At 41.9% G+C, this 16,966-nt stretch overlaps 1 protein-coding gene across 2 annotated transcripts in view; it reads right to left on the bottom strand.

Annotated features, from left to right (window-relative positions):
* LOC125463267 (protein PHTF2-like) overlaps nt 1–16,966 on the bottom strand; it is a 113,943-nt gene that overhangs the window by 37,303 nt on the left and 59,674 nt on the right. For both annotated transcript variants that reach the window (XM_048554325.2, XM_059654584.1), the window contains exons 5-8: nt 10,114–10,272; nt 8,299–8,464; nt 7,371–7,529; nt 1,046–1,235 (exon numbers count right to left, since the gene is read on the bottom strand). In XM_048554325.2, coding sequence (XP_048410282.1) covers nt 1,046–1,235; nt 7,371–7,529; nt 8,299–8,464; nt 10,114–10,272 — 674 coding nt within the window. The remainder of the gene's footprint in view (nt 1–1,045; nt 1,236–7,370; nt 7,530–8,298; nt 8,465–10,113; nt 10,273–16,966) is intronic.

Raw genomic sequence — 16,966 nt, 5'->3', positions numbered from 1 at the left:
ACATTCTCCCTGTGTCTGTGTGGGTTTCCTCTGGGTGTTCCGGTTTCCTCCCACAGTCCAAAAGAAGAACAGGCTAGGTGGATTGGCCATGCTAAGTTGCCTGTAGTATTCAAGGATGCGTAGATTAGGTGGGTAATAGGAGGATGGGTCTGGATGGGATACTCTGAGGGTCAGTGTAGACTTATTGGGCTGAAGCACCTATTCCCACACCGAAGGGATTCTATGATTTTAATATCTAAGAGAGCATTATCGGATGAAGGGAAAAACATTTGGTGGCTGCACAGAAATTCACCAAAAGAAAACCAGGTGTAACTGTACCAGCCTGACCCTGAAAAAGCAGTCTCAGTGTGAACAGTGGCAATACTTCACTGAGCTTTACATGTTTGTAAGAATATTTGGATAGCAGAGGTAGCGAGAACTTGGATTGATTCTGGAATGAAGTTGTTCCAACTTTTGTCTACAGTAATCCAGTTCAAGATTTTCTTGTTGAATAAATATCGTACTCTGCGTATTAAAAGTACACTGGCACTCCACTGTGAATGTGTTCACAATGACCTCCATCATTAAAAAAGAAATAAAGTTCACATTGAACAAGCCTAGTTTCATGAAGATCATAATAGTACTGAGATGAATCTGTGATTTAGGTTTCCAAGTTACAAAGTGTGTTCTATGGAATTAAACTTGCTTTCAATTAAAGAAATATTATTCAGAACATACAAGCAAAAATATAAGTTTTGACCAGATTATGCAGTCCATCTAACAGGTCTCCAAATTAGTATTCTTTGCAAAACTCTCCCAGATCGCTCTCAAATTGTCCATTCAATGCTTTCACACAATCTCCAATGATTTCCTGGGAAGTTATCCCATATATTTATAAGATTTTGTAAAAGCAGAATGTGTATGTCTTCTGCTCTAAGTTTTCATCCACTCATTCAAGCATGTGACACTCTTAAGCACTTTGGGGTTCATTTCACAGTAGTCCAAGCATGGCAATATGGTATTTTGTGTGGACTTGCCAAAAAAATTCTAATTCTACTGCACTTACTTTATGATTTACAGGACTGTGTGTACTCCTTCCTGTTCCTCTAGCTGAGGTGTAATCTTCAGGTCCCATCACTTCAGTATGAAATACCTTTACATCTTCGTGGCTTTTGCTACTCACTCTTCCATCCAAAGAAACATAGCCATTATCTGTTTCTGTTGATTTGTCTATTGATAGTTTGGTTTTCTTCGACCTTAAAAATAAAAGTAAAACTCTGTCTTTCACAAACAAAATAATTTTGTTTACTTGCTAGATTCAGCATTGCAAGTTAAGTCAAAATAAGACTGTAGAAATTGCAGAACTTTACTATTAGATTTCTTTAGTCAGCTGGGTGTCAAGATAGGCAGAGAAACCTACCACCATTCTGGAGCGAAATTCTGAAAAATTCACAGGTAGAGTTTTAGTTTGGCGAAATAGAGTGCACACTATCCTTTTACCCAAAGTCAAGAGCTTAGGTACAATGTGCCACATAGTGAAACAACTATTTTTAATATAAAATCCATTATATCTTTTTCCCATAGAAACTAATCACTTTCTGATACCTTTGAACACTTCAGCTTTCATTAGCTGCATTTGGTGGAAGTGGATCCCATAACTCAATATTCTGAAATTATTTCTGAAATCAAGCTTTTAAGGGTGTCTCAGTTTATAATTATCTACCATTTTCTTCTCATGTTTTCCTGCAAAGTACATTTTAATATCCATAAAATTAAATTTTGAATGTTTTTTCCCGTTAATTTCTCTAGTGTCTCTTCATAATTTCAGCCTAGTACTTTCTCTGGATTCTTTCCACCTGTTTTATATAATTGTATAGGTCATTTAGTCCATCATTCTATTTGAAAGGACTACCCAATTCCCCTGTTCCCCTGTTGTTTCTGGAAAGCACAATAACTTTGTTTTCCAAGTATGTATCCTATTGAAAATTATTGAATCTACATTTGTCAGCCTTTCACACACTGCATTCGGGACCATAAGTGCTCATTATATATCAATATTTTTCACGTAACTTTGATATCTTTGTCAAATTCCTTAAATCTGCATTGCTGCTTTTCAAGCCTCCTGTCAGTGGTAATAGGTTCTCCTGATTTGTTCTATCCAAATGCTTCATGACACTCCTGTTAAATTTCCCCTCAACGATTCCTGTCCCAAACAGAACAATCTCAGCTTCTCTAGTTTCTTCACATAACTGAAGTCAGTCATCCTTGGTAGAATTATGGAAAATTTACTCTGCACCCTTTTCAAGGCTTCCTAGAACTCCCTTCCTAAAAGTTTGAGCTCAGAATTATACAGAATATTCAACTTCAAACCAAACTAGTATAAAAGGCTGAGACAACAAGATGTTAGAGCTGGATGTACACAGCAGCAGGAAAGCTGACGTTTCAGGCCTAGACCCTGTGTGAAGAAGTGTTGAAACAGAAACCTGTTGTCTTCCAGTGCTCAGGCAAATTTCCTAGAATTGTCAGACATGGTACTAGAAATATGCTGGACTGTACAGAGTAGGCAAATTAAGCTGTTAAAGAGCCAGACAGCAACCTTCAGGTGCATTTTAAATTAGTGCATGTTCTCCATTGATGTTAATTGAAGGGTGTCTCCCAGGTCCAATGCAGCAAATGCCCTAAACATCTCTCTATACTGCTAAATGCTAGAGTGAACAAAAACAAAAATTGCTGGAAAAGCTCAGGAAGTCTGGCAACATCTGTGGAGAGAAATCACAGTTAATGTTTCACGTTGAGTGACCCTTCCTTAGAGTGCTGCTTTCAAACAAAGAGTTTTAGTTTAGAACAAGCTGGTTGCAGGTGGTATCTTTTTCCAAGGAGAATTCAGTTGAAATTATCTGTGCTGGTTAAAAGGATTTAAAATTCTTGTGGGTGGAACTTTCCTTTTCAAGGGTGAGCATTTGATACCTTAACCAGTCACCTTTCCTGCCTGCAAGAAAGACATGTGATCAGGGAAGTAATGAGTTGATAAACCCATTAACTGACCACTTAAGGGCCTTAATTGGCAGCGGTTTGAGAAAGCTGTCCACGGACCTTGTTGCCACCACACTAATGCATTTAGTACAAATAGAGGGTGAGTTTTTTTCCAGGGCCAACTTGTCCCATTATTTCCTTTTTTACACCTCCAGTGAGGACAGAATTGGGACCGTGACAACTGAAAGGGTCTACTAATAATCATGTGGGCTTCTGAGATAGCTGAGCAGAGGAGAATATGGAGACAGCAAGCGAAAATACAACAGAGTGTGCAAAACAGGTTGAACATTGGGATGCTTTAAGGAGATTTGAAGAGAACAAACTAATTCGAACTAGGCAGAAGACCCAAGAAATCTGAACCTTTGAGATGGTGTTCAGACCAAGTCGTTAACCTTCCAATTTCTGATGAGTACCTGAGATTTTAGGTTGTAAATCAAATGGGTATGGAAGGAATTAGAAGTTTGGTTTAGGCTATGAGTAACTGTGTTCATTCTATTTTTAAGTAATTTTAACGTCATCAACTTGTAACAATAGTGTACTTATTAATATTTATGTTCCTTTACATATGTTTAAAGTTCTTTTGGTCTAACTGTGTCCCTTCATTCTTTTAACCAAATACATAGGTGTTTGAATTTCTGAAACAAAAACATTATTAGTGTCTACTAAGATCATATCACTCCATACACACTTCAAATCTATTTAATCATTTTCTTCATAGTCATGATTTTACATTTTAAAAACTAACAGATCTTTATATTTACATGGATCAATCTCTCAATTCCATTTTTTTAAAATAAATGAATTTTTGAGGCAGGTTCTGGATGCAGGAGCACTTTGACATTGAACAGAATCAGTGTGTTAAACTGTAAAATAGGGACAGTACTACCCTATTGAGGTAACTAAGATAATTGAGCTTAGAAATGTTCAGAACCGGGATAGTATCACATTCAGTTCTTGGTCTGTGCCGGATTAACTATCCGGGAAGCTTTTCAGAAGTGCATTTCCCAAACCTGGTCAAAAGTAACCCAACACCAAGTTTAGTCCAACAGGTACATTTAAAATCACAAGCTTTTGGAATGCTGCTCCTTTGTTAGGTGTAGTAAAGAGGAATGCACAGGCGCCGAGCTTTTAATCAGAAAGATCAAAAAATCTTAGAAATGGTGTGAGACGAGTCTCAACAGGCTGACAAATAAGACTCAGCAGGTGATCAAGACTGTCAGATGGTGTGAGTAAAGTGTCAACAGATGAATAGCAAATGAAGGAATAACCTATAATCTTATTAATTGAGGCAGACAGATAATTACAAAATAGGGTGGTGCTGGAGACAAACCAAATGACTAGAGTAACATGATAGAGTTGAACCGGAACAGTCGATAGACAAATCCACAGTGCAGCAACCAAAGAAGAAAGAGTCGAATTGGACTGCTCCAGAAGGCCAATGCCCTAGGCTTGACATGTACATTCAAGACATCATAAGACATGTTAAAGCCAGATTCATCAGCCGTGCTCAAAAGATAGTGCGAAACATCACCCACATACAACACATTGCCATCCACACTCTCAAGACCAATCAACATAGTCATCAAACCAACAGACAAAGGAGGAGCCATCGTCATACAGAACAGAATGGGTTACTGCAAAGCAGCATACCGGCAATTGAACAACCAGAAACCCTACAGGCAACTACCTGCCGATCCAATCAAAGAACACAACCATCAACTCAAAAGACTGATCAAGACCTTTGATCCAGACCTTCAGAGAATCCTACGCACTCTCATCCGACATACTTCTCACACAGGAGACGTCCACTGCCGTCCGAAGATACACAAAGTTAATACGCCTGGATGTCCCGCTGAATCAGGCAACTGTGTGAGAACCTTTCTGGCTGAGTCAAGGGCATCTTGAAACCGATTATTCAAGATACCCCCACCTTCTGTTGCAACATTACAGACATCTCACAGAAACTCAGCTCCCACGGACTATTCGAACCAGGAACATTCCTAGTCACAATGGACGTTTCAGTATCTCCCACAATGTCAGTATTACTGCAATAGCCTCAGTACACAACACCAACAACTGCCAATTTCTAGACATCATCCTACAACTCATCCACTTCATTCTCGATCACAATGTCTTCACCTTCGACAACCAGCTCTTCATCTAGACACACAAAACAGCCATAGGGACCAAACTTGCAAACCACTACACCAACATTTTTATGCACGAGTTCAAACGAGACTTCTTTGTTGCTCAGGTCCTCCAACCAATGTTGTACACTGGATATATCAAATGACATTTTCTTCCTTTGAACTCATGGCAAAGACTCACTGAAACAACTACACAACAGTATCAAAAAGTTTCACTCACCATCAGACTTACCATGGACTACTCTTCAGTATGAATTTCATTTTTGGACATACGACGGACGCCTCAGAACCTCAATCTACCACAAGCCCACAGGTAACTTCACAATGGTGCAATTCTTGAGTTTCCACCCTAAACATGTTAAAGGAGCCATCCCCTACAGATACACAGGATCTGCTCAGGCACGGAGGAACATAACCGACATCTAAAGATGCTGAAAGGCAGCCTCACAAGAACGGGATACAATGTTCAACTCATCGATCGCTGGTTTTGATGAGCCACAGCAATAAGCTGCAATAACCTCCTCTAAGTACAGACACAGGACACAACTCAAAGAGTATCCTTTGTCGTCCGGTACTTCCCTGGAGAGGAGAAACTGCATCATGTTCTTTGCAGCCTTCAAAATGTCACCAATAATGATGAACACCTCACCAAGATCATCCCTATGCCTCTAGTTCTCACCTTCAAACAACTGCCAAACCTTAAACAGAGCATATATGCAGCAAACTACTCAGGCTTCAGGTCAACATCGACCACAACACCATGCAACCCTGCCATCGCAACCTCTGCAAGGCATGTTAGATTATCGAAATGGATACTACCGTCACATGTGGGAACACCACCCACCACGTACTCAACAGATACTTGTGTGACTTGGCCAATGTTGACTACCTCAAGGATGCCCTGAGGCACAGTAAATTGGCGAGACCATGCAGACACTACGACAATGGATGAATGAACAACACACAATAATTGCTAGACAAGAGTGTTTGCTCCCAGTCGAGGTCATTCAGCTTCTAAGACACATAACAACACTGAATCATCAAGCAGAAACTGATAACCAAGTTCCGTACCCATGAAGGTAGCCTTAACTGTAATCTTGGGTTCGTGTTGCACTACATGTATCCCCACCACACTGTTCTGTATGTGTAAAATCCTCCTTACTGTTTTGATACCATCTCCTTGATAACTTGTTATGATCCCTCTATCTTAATTAGTTTGTACAGTTTTGGATCACTTGTTATTTTGGTTAGACTGTCGGTATCCGACTCTTATACCAACAATGTTATTCCAGTCATTTAGTTTGGCTCCAGCGCCAACTTACTTAACATTTTTTGTAATTAACTCTCTGCCTCAATTAATCAGATTACAGGTCATCTCTTTGCTTGCTATTCAGCTGTCGACACTTTCCTCACACGTTTCCTCACACTTTCCTCACACTCTTGATCACCTGCAGAGACTTATTATTTAGCCTGTTGAGACTCCACTCACGTCATCTGGATGATATTTTGATCTCTGATTATAAATTCTGTGCCTGTGTGCCTCTCTTCACTTCACCTGGCGAAGGCACAGTGCTCCAAAAGCTTGTCATTTCAAATAAACCTGCTGGACTATAACCTGGTGTTGTGTGACTTCTGGCATTCATTTGTGGTATGAGGATGTTGCTGGCGAGGCCAGCATTATTGCTCATCCCTCTTGGCCAGAACATAGGTATGAGACAACCACATTGCCGTACGTCTGGAATCACATGTAGGCCAAACCAGGTAAGGATGACTGTTTCCTTCCCTGAAGGAGATTAGTGAAACCAGATGGGTTTATTATTATTATTATTATTCCAACAATCGGCAGTGGCCATCATTAGATTCTTAATTCTGCATGTTTATTGAATTCAAATTCTACCATCTGCTATGGTAGGATTTGAACCCAGGCACCCAGAACATTACCTGGGTTTCCGGATTAATAGTCTAGCGATAATATCACTAGGCCAAGGTCTCCCCCGTCCACCACAGTCGAACAATGGCACCTCCACATCATGTTTCCCAAACCCAATTGTGAACAGGTCAATAACGAAAATCTAGATTTTGAGTGGTGCTGCTGGAGGTAGTTAGTGGTTTAATGAGGATTTTTGTCAATGCTTCAGACCACTCAACATTTAAGCGAACATGTGCATGGCGAAAGGAACGTATTCTGACTGGTAAAATTATATTACATACCCTGGAAAGTAAAAAGCATTCCAGATCTCTCTCAAGATTGCACTAACACTGTAGTTGGTGCCTGTCCCAGATTGGTGGTATATCTCCTGAGTATTGTCTGTCGTACTAGAGCCATCTCCTTCCCTATGTACTTCCAGATGAGCTGCTTTCCGTAGTTTCCTTTGTAAAGAAGATTAACAGATGAAGTTACGTTGTTCGATCAGTTTAAGCATGCAACTGCTGTTGTGCTTGTAGATCTTGTCAAAGTAAGTGCAATGAATTTTCTAAAGCAGTATTTTGATTTTCACCACACAATAGATTTTTTTGTCATTAATGAGATTGCTAGCCTTTCACTTCAGGTAATGTAACACATGGAATTGAGATAGGCTACGACAAAGCTAATAACATGTACCTTTACAAAATAAGATAGCCCAAGCCGCACCCCCAGCTACCTACTAACCTCATCCCACCTCCTTGACCTGTCCGTCTTCCCTGGACTGACCTATCCCCTCCCTACCTCCCCACCTACACTCTCTCCACCTATCTTCTTTACTCTCCATCTTCGGTCCGCCTCCCCCTCTCTCCCTATTTATTCCAGTTCCCTCCCCCCATCCCCCTCTCTGATGAAGGGTCTAGGCCCGAAACGTCAGCTTTTGTGCTCCTGCGATGCTGCTTGGCCTGCTGTGTTCATCCAGCCTCACATTTTATTATCTTGGAATCTCCAGCATCTGCAGTTCCCATTATCTCTGATAGGTTAAGTAGGTTCTGGTTTCAATGTAAGCCAAAAACTCTCTCTGTTCTACCAACAGTTGTGTGCACTTGGTCCATAAGCCAAATCAACTACTAACAATACACCAATCCCTGTATGGTATTAGTACTGACACACTAAATGTAAAACATACATAAATTCAAAGTAATTAAAGCAAATAACATTTTCAAAAATAAATACCTTCTTCTTTTGCCTCCACTACTTGGTGCAGGTTTGGGAGTGTGTGTTGATACAATCTGGCAATGAACTGTCCCAAGCAGTAACATCAACCAGATAGGTCCAAATACTTCAGTGTATGGTACACTGTGTGTAACTTCAGCTGTGCAGAACAACACTATTGTTATAACTGCGAACAAAACAATCAAAGAGAATATTTATTTGGAGAATTTTAATTCAGCTGTACAATCTCTAACATCCACTCACTTCATTCTAACAAATACTTTGCAATAGACTTGCAGAGTTAACATTTCAAATTCATGACCTCATTAGACACTTCCCTAATGAAAGTAAGACACACAGTATAATAAGGGAACGTAGTACTCTGGATAGGAAATCAGCTGAACTACAAAAGGGATGAAACTAGAATATTTCACTACCATCAGAGACCTGACAGAAGTTTCCATCTGGTTAAAAAAAATTGACCTGAAACATTTACTCGGTTTCTCTCTCCATGGATGCTGACAGACAACTGCATATGTCCAATATTCTGTTTTTATTTCAGATTTCAGCAACCACAATCAGAAAGGAAATGGACAAACTGTTTAGTCATAAAATTTTAACTTATTGTTTGAATGGTATCAGAGTCATGGCAAACAGTTAAAGAAACTGGGCTGCTTCTTTTCTGAAGAAGGCTCTCCTGCTCCTCTGATGCTGCTTGGCCTGCTGTGTACATCCAGCTCTACACCTTGTAATGGAAGAAACTGGACTGTTTTTCTTATAATTCACATCTGTTTGCATAAATTTCAGCACCACCCTCAACATCATACAAGAACAAAAGTAGACTATTCAGTTTGTGTAGTCTGTTCCCACAATTCAATTAGAATGTGGTTGAGGTGTATCTTGATCCCATTTAGACAAATTTGTGAGTTTATTGATAAAGGAGACACACTGAATGCTACATTTTTTAAAAAGTATTTAATTACGTTTTAAATAGTATTTGCTTAACAGTTTTACTAAGAAAACTATAACAGAAACATTCAGAATAGTAAGATTTTGAATCGGATGCACTGTAAAGAACTATTTCATCAGTCAGTGAGTCAATAACTGGACACGAGCATGGCAGACCAAATGTCCTTCTTTTGAATGGTGTCATTCTATTCAATAAATTTAAGGTCATTGTCACAATTTTAAAGGAAGAGGCTTTGAGAATGTTTGGTGTGTTGTATGGGCTGTTTGGATATGGAACGCATTATTAGAGGACATACATGCAAAACATTTCAATAAACAGAATAATTAAAAATAAATGGGAATGCTGCATTGAATGGCTATGCTCCAGTGAGAAAACAACACAAGTGGGGCTTCTTCTATTGAAAGCTGATTTTAGTACAGACAGGAGAAAACTGAAAGGGCTGCATTTGTGGCTGTAACAAGGGAATTGTTTCTGAAATACAAGGAATCTAATGCTGCTACTAAGCAAAGAAAACAGGTCAAATATAATGGTAGCAATCTCGTCTGTCTTAAGCAAGTTCTTGGTCAGAGCTTGTAGGATTTATACTATTGCAGAACAGCAAGTCTTCACAAGAAAATTCTATTTGTTATATATGCACAAATATCCCAAATTTAATCAACTTACTTTTAAATGTGCAAATAGTCACCAGAAAGTTCAACATTTACTTTATATGGATCTGAAATGCTGCTAATAGGAGACCAAATACATGTTTCAACTCAAGTTTGAATACAAAGCTTTGTCTTTAGACTGGACGTACTAAAAGCTCTTTAAACCTACCAAAACATTCCCTCATATTGACTGGTCATAAAGTGAAAGTTAATTCTCACCTTGAAGGAGGTATAAAATAAGGAGCCACGAAAAAATGCATTTTGAGGTCACTTGTATCCACCATCTGAAGAAGAATGGAAAAAACACAACTCTCACAATTCCTTTTCTAGTTAATGAAGTCCATGGACTTTCAGGCTTTGCTTTAGCAAAAGCAGATCCTATGGGTTCAAAAGAGGAATGGAAATCTTTATAAACTATTAAGCAAAAAAAACCACACATTTGTATAATTACCTCAATATTTTTCATTTAAATTTGTGACATTATCTCAGAAGCCTAGGAAGTCTCTTCCATCCAGCGATGATTTGCTTCTCTTGATGATCCTTCATGCTGCAGTGGGAGCTTTCCACCTCCAGGATCTCAATAACAGTGAGTGCTTGCAAGAAATGCAGCACATAACCATAACCGCCCATTAAAACAAACTGCAGTACATTCCCAGATGAAGGTGCATTTCAGATTCATGCATTAAGCTGTCAGTGATGTTGCACTATTATTCTTGTGCATTAATCAATCATATTTTACAAAGTGCTTAAATTGTGTTCTTGAGAAACATACAGATGTTACATGAGCCACAGTTGCAGAGAACAGAATAGGTTTCCAGAAGTAATTTCAAAACTCATGTTTCTGAATCAAACTGTCACGACTACGGATTACCTTGAAATGTTGGTGCTGGAGCAATTCCTAGGCAAAAGGGTATTCATGTGTAGAATGGGATGCTGTTTGTCTTGAGTAAGTTACTTGCAGAGTAAGAATTTTGCTCTTGAAGTAGACAGTGGCATTGATGCAACCTATCAATCCTTTGAGAATCCTGATCTCAAAAATTACAATGTGTGGTCTTACTACTGCTAATTATCATGGGAAATAAGATTCAACTCCTTATTCAGTATAACAATGTATCTGTTATACAATTACTAATTGGTGAAGAGCTGACTGAAAAACGCTTATAGTGTAGGTCCGCTTCCAGCTTATGATATAATTCAGTGATAGCTTCCTTTGTCAAACAAACTTATTGTCAGTTTATACGTAGAAAATAGGGAGGTGGGTGGGGTAGGGAGTAAACAATAGGATAGAGCCCAAAGAGACAGAAAGACAGTTGGACAAATGAGTTGCTAAACATCAGGCTGGGAGGGTGAATAGTTGTTAATGGGGACTGTTAGTGACTAACAACGGGGATGTGTAGTGGCAGGCTATGTGGTAACAAGGCCTGGTGTGTGGGGTGGGGGGCTGGGGCATGGGGGAGGTTAGGCCCTAAAATTATTGAACTCAATACTGAGTCTGGAGGGCTGTAGGTACCCCAAGCGGAAGTGAGATGTTGTTCCTCCAGTTTGCGCTGGTCTTCACTGGAACACTGTAGCAAGCCAGAGACAGAGATATTGGCCAGGGAGCAAGATGGCGCAATGAAGTGGCAGGCAGAACGTAGATGTTCTGCGAATTGGTTGCCAAGTCTATGCTTCGTTTCCCTAGTGTAGAGAGGACCACATTGTGAGCAGTGAATGTAGTAAACTAGATACTTGGAAGTGCAGTTGAAGTGTTGCTTCACCTGGAAGGTATTTTTGGGCCCTTGGATACTGGGGAGGAGGTAAATGGGCAGGTGTTGCACCTTTGCCTGTTACAGAGGAAGGTGCCGTAGGGCTGTGGAGAGGTGTTGGAGGTGAAGGAGGTATGGGCCAGGGTCTCCTGGAGGGAACAGTCTCTGGAAGGCAGACAAGGGAGGGGAGGGGAATATGTGTCTGGTGGCATCTTGCTGGAGGTGGCGGAAATGCCCTCTGACGGTCTTCTGGATGCGGATGCTGGTGGGATGGTAGGTGAGTTAAAGGGGGACACTATCACTGTTGCGGGAGGGAAGAGAAGGGGTGAGAGCAGAAGTGCATGAGATGGTTCGGACCCAATTGACGGCCCTATCAACAAAGGTGTTGGGGAATTTTCGGTTGAGGAAGAATGTGGACATTTCGGAAGCTCCCTTGTTGAAGTTGGCCTCATCGGAGTCTTTACAGGAAATGGTGTGTGAGGATGTATAGTCCAGGTAGTTGTGGGAGTTGGTGGGTTTGTAATGGATATTAGTGGCCAGTCTATTCCCAGAAATGGAAACAGAAATGTTGAGGAAGGGAAAGGATGAGTCAGAGACAGACCAGGTGAAAATGAGCGCAGCGTGGAAATTGGAGGCGAAACTGAAGTTTTCCAATTCTTGACGAGAAAGGGAAGCAGCACCGATGATATCATCGATGTATCAGAGCAAGAGTGGTGGGTGGGGGCCAGAATAGGACTGGAACAAGCAATGTTCCATGTACCCCACAAAGAGATAGGCATAACACAGGCCCATGCAGATACCCGTGGCAACCCCTCTTGCCTGAAGAAAATGAGAGGAGTTGAAAGAAAAGACCCTGAATTACCTGTTGCCTGCCACTTCAATGCACCACCTTGCTCCCTGGCCAATATCTGTGTCTCCGGATTGCTCCGGCGTGTTCCAGTGAAGCCCAGAGCAAACTGGAGGAACAACACCTCATTTTCCACTTGGGGACCAGACAGCCCTTCAGACTCAATATTGAGTTCAATAATTTTAGGTCCTAAACTCTCCCATGTCCCAGCCCCCCACCCCACACACCAGGCCTTGTTACCACATAGCCTGCCACTGCACACCCCCCGTTGTTAGTCACTATCAGTCCCCATTAACAACTACTCACCCTCCCAGCCTGATCGTTAGCAGCTCCTTTGTCTGTCCAACTGTCTCTCTCTCTTTGGGCTCTAACCTATTGTTTACTCCCTACCCCGTCCACCTCCCTATTTTCTGCATATAAACTGATGTTTTCCCAGAGACCATTAGTTCTGAGGAAGGATCACTGTACCCAAAACATTAACTCTGTTTTCTCCTCCACAGATGCTGCCAGACTTGCCGAGCTATTCCTTTGTTTTTGTTCCTGATTTACAGCATCCACAGTTCTTTTGGTTTTTATTTTATACAGAGATACAAAACTTCTCAGAGGCGCATGCTGAGCAGGAGAGGACACGGGACGGCCTTGTAAGTGAGGTAATACATTTGTGCGGTTGCTTTACCCAAAACACTACTTAGAGGAGGAGGATGGGTGGGAGACTAAGTGAAAATGAAAGGTTCTGAGCGCCAATTTGGTCAGGTTACCAGTTTTGTTTTCCAATAGTCTGTTCGGGAATTCAGAACAGTGGGAATGGATGTTGGGGCAGTTGCAGGCTCCTCCTGTAGAATGTGGGAGGTAAGGGTCACCAATAGAATCCCCTCTGACTTCACCTGTGGGAAGTGCACCCAACTCCAGCTTCTTGGAAACCACATTAGGGAACTGGAGCTGGAGCTTGATGAACTTCAGATTGTTTGGGAGGCTGAGGGGGTACTTGAGAGGAGTTACAGGGAGATAGTCACACCTCAGGTACAATTCCCTGTGGCCGTTCCCCTCAATAACAAGTATACCGTTTTGGATACTGTTGGTGGGGCATCTTCCAGGGATAAGCCATGGGGTACAGGTCTCTGGCACAGAGTCTGTCCCTGTTGCTCGGAACGGAAAAAAGGAGAGGAGGAGAGCATTCGTCATTGGGGACACCATAGTTAGGGGGACAGATAGGAGATTCTATGGGAACAAGAGAGGCTTGCTATTGGTGTGTTGCCTCCCAGGTGCCAGGGTCCGTGATGTCTCGGATCATGTTTTCGGGATCCTTAAGGGAGAGGGGGAGCAGCCCCAAGTTGTGGTCCACATAGGCACCAACGATATAGGTAGGAAAAGGGATGGGGATGTAAGGCAGAAATTCAAGGAGCTAGGGTGGAAGCTTAGAGCTATAACAAACAGAGCTGTTATCTCTGGTTTGTTACCTGTGCCACGTGCTAGCGAGGCAAGGAACAGGGAGAGAGAGCAGTTGAACACGTGGTTCCAGGGACGGTGCAGGAGGGGGGGATTCAGATACCTGGATAATTGGGGCTCATTCTGGAGTAGGTGGGACCTCTACAAACAGGATGGTCTACACCTGAAACCAGAGGAGTACCAATATCCTTGGCGGGGGGGGGGGGGGGGTCAATTTGCTAATGCTCTTTGAGAGAGTTTAAACTAATTCAGCAGGGGGATGGGAACCTGAATTGTCTCCAGTGTACAAGAGGTTGAGAGTAGTGAGGTCATGAATAAGGTTTCAAGGTTGCAGGAGTATACTGGCAGGCAGGAAGGTGGTTTGAAGTGTGTCTATTTCAACGTCAGGAGCATCCGGAATAAAGTGAGTGAACTTGCAACATCAGTTGGTACCTGAGACTTCGATGTTGTGGCCATTTCAGAGACACGGATAGAAATGGTCGTTGCAGGTTCCGGGGTTTAGATGTTTCAATAAGATCAGGGAAGGTGGTAAAAGAGGGGGAGGAGTGGCATTGTTAGTCAAAGATAGTATTTCGGTGGCAGAAAGGACGTTTGAGGACTTGTCTACTGAGGTAGTATGGGCTGACGTTAGAAACAGGAAAGGAGAGGTCACCCTGTTGAGAGTTTTCTACAGGCCTCCAAAAAGTTCCAGAGATGTAGAGGAATGGATTACAAAGATGATTTTGGATAGGAGTGAGAGTAACAGGGTAGTTGTCATGGGGGACTTCAACTTTCCAAATATTGACCGGAAGTGTCACAGTTCGAGTACTTTAGATGGGTCAGTTTTTGACCAATGTGCACAGGAGGGTTCCCTGACACAGTATCTAGATAGGCCAACAAGAGGCAAGGCCACATTGAATTTGGTACTCGGTAATGAACCAGGCCAAGTGTTAGATTTGGAGGTAGGTGAACACTTTGGTGACAGTTTACTTTACGTTTACTTTAGCGATGGAAAGAGATAAGTATATACTGCAGGGCAGGAGTTATAGCTGGGGGAAAGGCAATTAGGCAGGATTTAGGATGCATAGGATGGGGAAGGAAACTGCAGGGGCTGGGCACAATTGAAATGTGGAGCTTGTTCAAGGAACAGCTACTGCGTATCCTTGATAAGTATGTACCTGTCAGGCAGGGAGGAAGTGGTCGAGTGAGGGAACCGTGGTTTACTAAAGAAATTGAATCTCTTATCAAAAGGAAGAAGGCAGCTTATGTAAAGATGAGGCGTGAAGGCTCAGTTAGGGTGCTAGAGAGTTATAAGTTAGCCAGGAAGGATATAAAGATAGAGCTGAGAAGTGCCAGGAGAGGACATGAGAATTCTTTGGTAGGTAGGATCAAGGAAAACCCTAAGGTTTTCTATAGGTGTGTCAGGAATAAAAGAATGACTAGAGTAAGATTAGGGGCAGTCAAGGACAGTAGTGGGAAGTTGTGCGTGGAGTCCAAAGAGATAGGAGAGGCGCTACAGAAATATTTTTCGTCAGGATTCACAAAGGAAAAAGACAATGTTGTCAAGGAGAATGCTGAGAGACAGGCTATTAGACTAGATGGGATTGAGGTTCAGAAGGAGGTGGTGTTAGCAATTCTGGAAAGTGTGAAAATAGATAAGTCCCCTAGACCAGATGGGATTTATCCTAGGATTCTCTGGGAAGCTAGGAAGAGATTGCAGAGCCTTTGGTTTTGATCTTTATGTCATCATTGTCTACAGGAATAGTGCCAGAAGAGTGGAGGATAGCAAATGTTGTCCCCTTGTTCAAGAAGGGGAGCAGAGAAAACCCTGGTAATTACAGACCAGTGAGCCTTACTTCGGTTATGGATAAAGTGTTGGAAAGGATTATAAGAGATAGGATTAATAATCATCTAGAAAGGAATAATTTAATCAGGGATAGTCAACACAGTTTTGCAAAGGGTAGATTGTGCCTCACAAACCTTATTGAGTTCTTTGAGAAGGTGACCAGACAGGTGGATGAGGGTAAAGCGGTTGATGTGGTGTAGATGGATTTCAGTAAAGCGTTTGATAAGGTTGCCCATGGTAGCCTACTGCAGAAAATACAGAGGCAAAGGATTGAGGGTGATTTCGTGGTTTGGATCAGAAATTGGCTAGCTGTAAGAAGACAGAGGGTGGTAGTTGATGGGAAATGTTCATCCTAGAGTTCAGTTACTAGTGGTGTGCCACAAGGATCTGTTTTGGGGCCACTGCTGTTTGTCATTTTTATAAATGACCTGGATGAGGGCATAGAAGGATGGGTTAGTAAATTTGCGGATGACACTAAAGTCGGGGGAGTTGTTGTTAGAGCGGAAGGAGGTTGCAGGTTACAGAGGGACATAGATAAGCTGCAGAGCTGGGCTGAGAGGTGGCAAATGGAGTTTACTGCAGAAAAGTGTGAGGTGATTCACTTTGGAAGGAGTAACAGGAATACAGAGTACTGGGCTAATTCTTGGTAGTGTGTACGAGCAGAGAGATCTCGGTGTCCATGTGCATAGATCACAGAAAGTTGTCACCCAGGTTGATTGGGTTGTTAAGAAGGCATAATGGTATGTTAGATTTTATTGGTAGAGGGATTGAATTTCAGAGCCATGAGGTCATGTTGTAGCTGTGCAAAACTCTAGTGTGGCCTCACACTTGGAGTATTGCGTACAGTTCTGGTTGACGCATTATAGGAAGGATATGGAAGCATTGGAAAGGGTGCAGAGGAGATTTAACAGGATGTTGCCTGGTATGGAGGGAAGGTCTTATGAGGAAAGGCTGAGGGACTTGAGGCTGTTTTCGTTAGAGAGAACAAAGTTAAGAGGCGACTTAATACAGACATACAAGATGATCAGAGGATTAGATAAGGTGGACAGTGAAAGCCTTTTTCCTCAGATGGTGATGGCTAGCATAAGGGGATATACCTTTAAATTGAGGGGTGATAGATATAGGACAGATGTCAGAGGTAGGTTCTTAACTCGGAGAGTAGTAAGGGTGTGGAATGCCCTGCCTGAAACAGACTGGCCAACTTTAAGG

Source organism: Stegostoma tigrinum, chromosome 25, assembly GCF_030684315.1.
Source record: "Stegostoma tigrinum isolate sSteTig4 chromosome 25, sSteTig4.hap1, whole genome shotgun sequence".
In the NCBI taxonomy this organism is placed as follows: Eukaryota; Metazoa; Chordata; class Chondrichthyes; order Orectolobiformes; family Stegostomatidae; genus Stegostoma; species Stegostoma tigrinum.
This window is presented reverse-complemented; position numbering and strand designations above follow the sequence as displayed.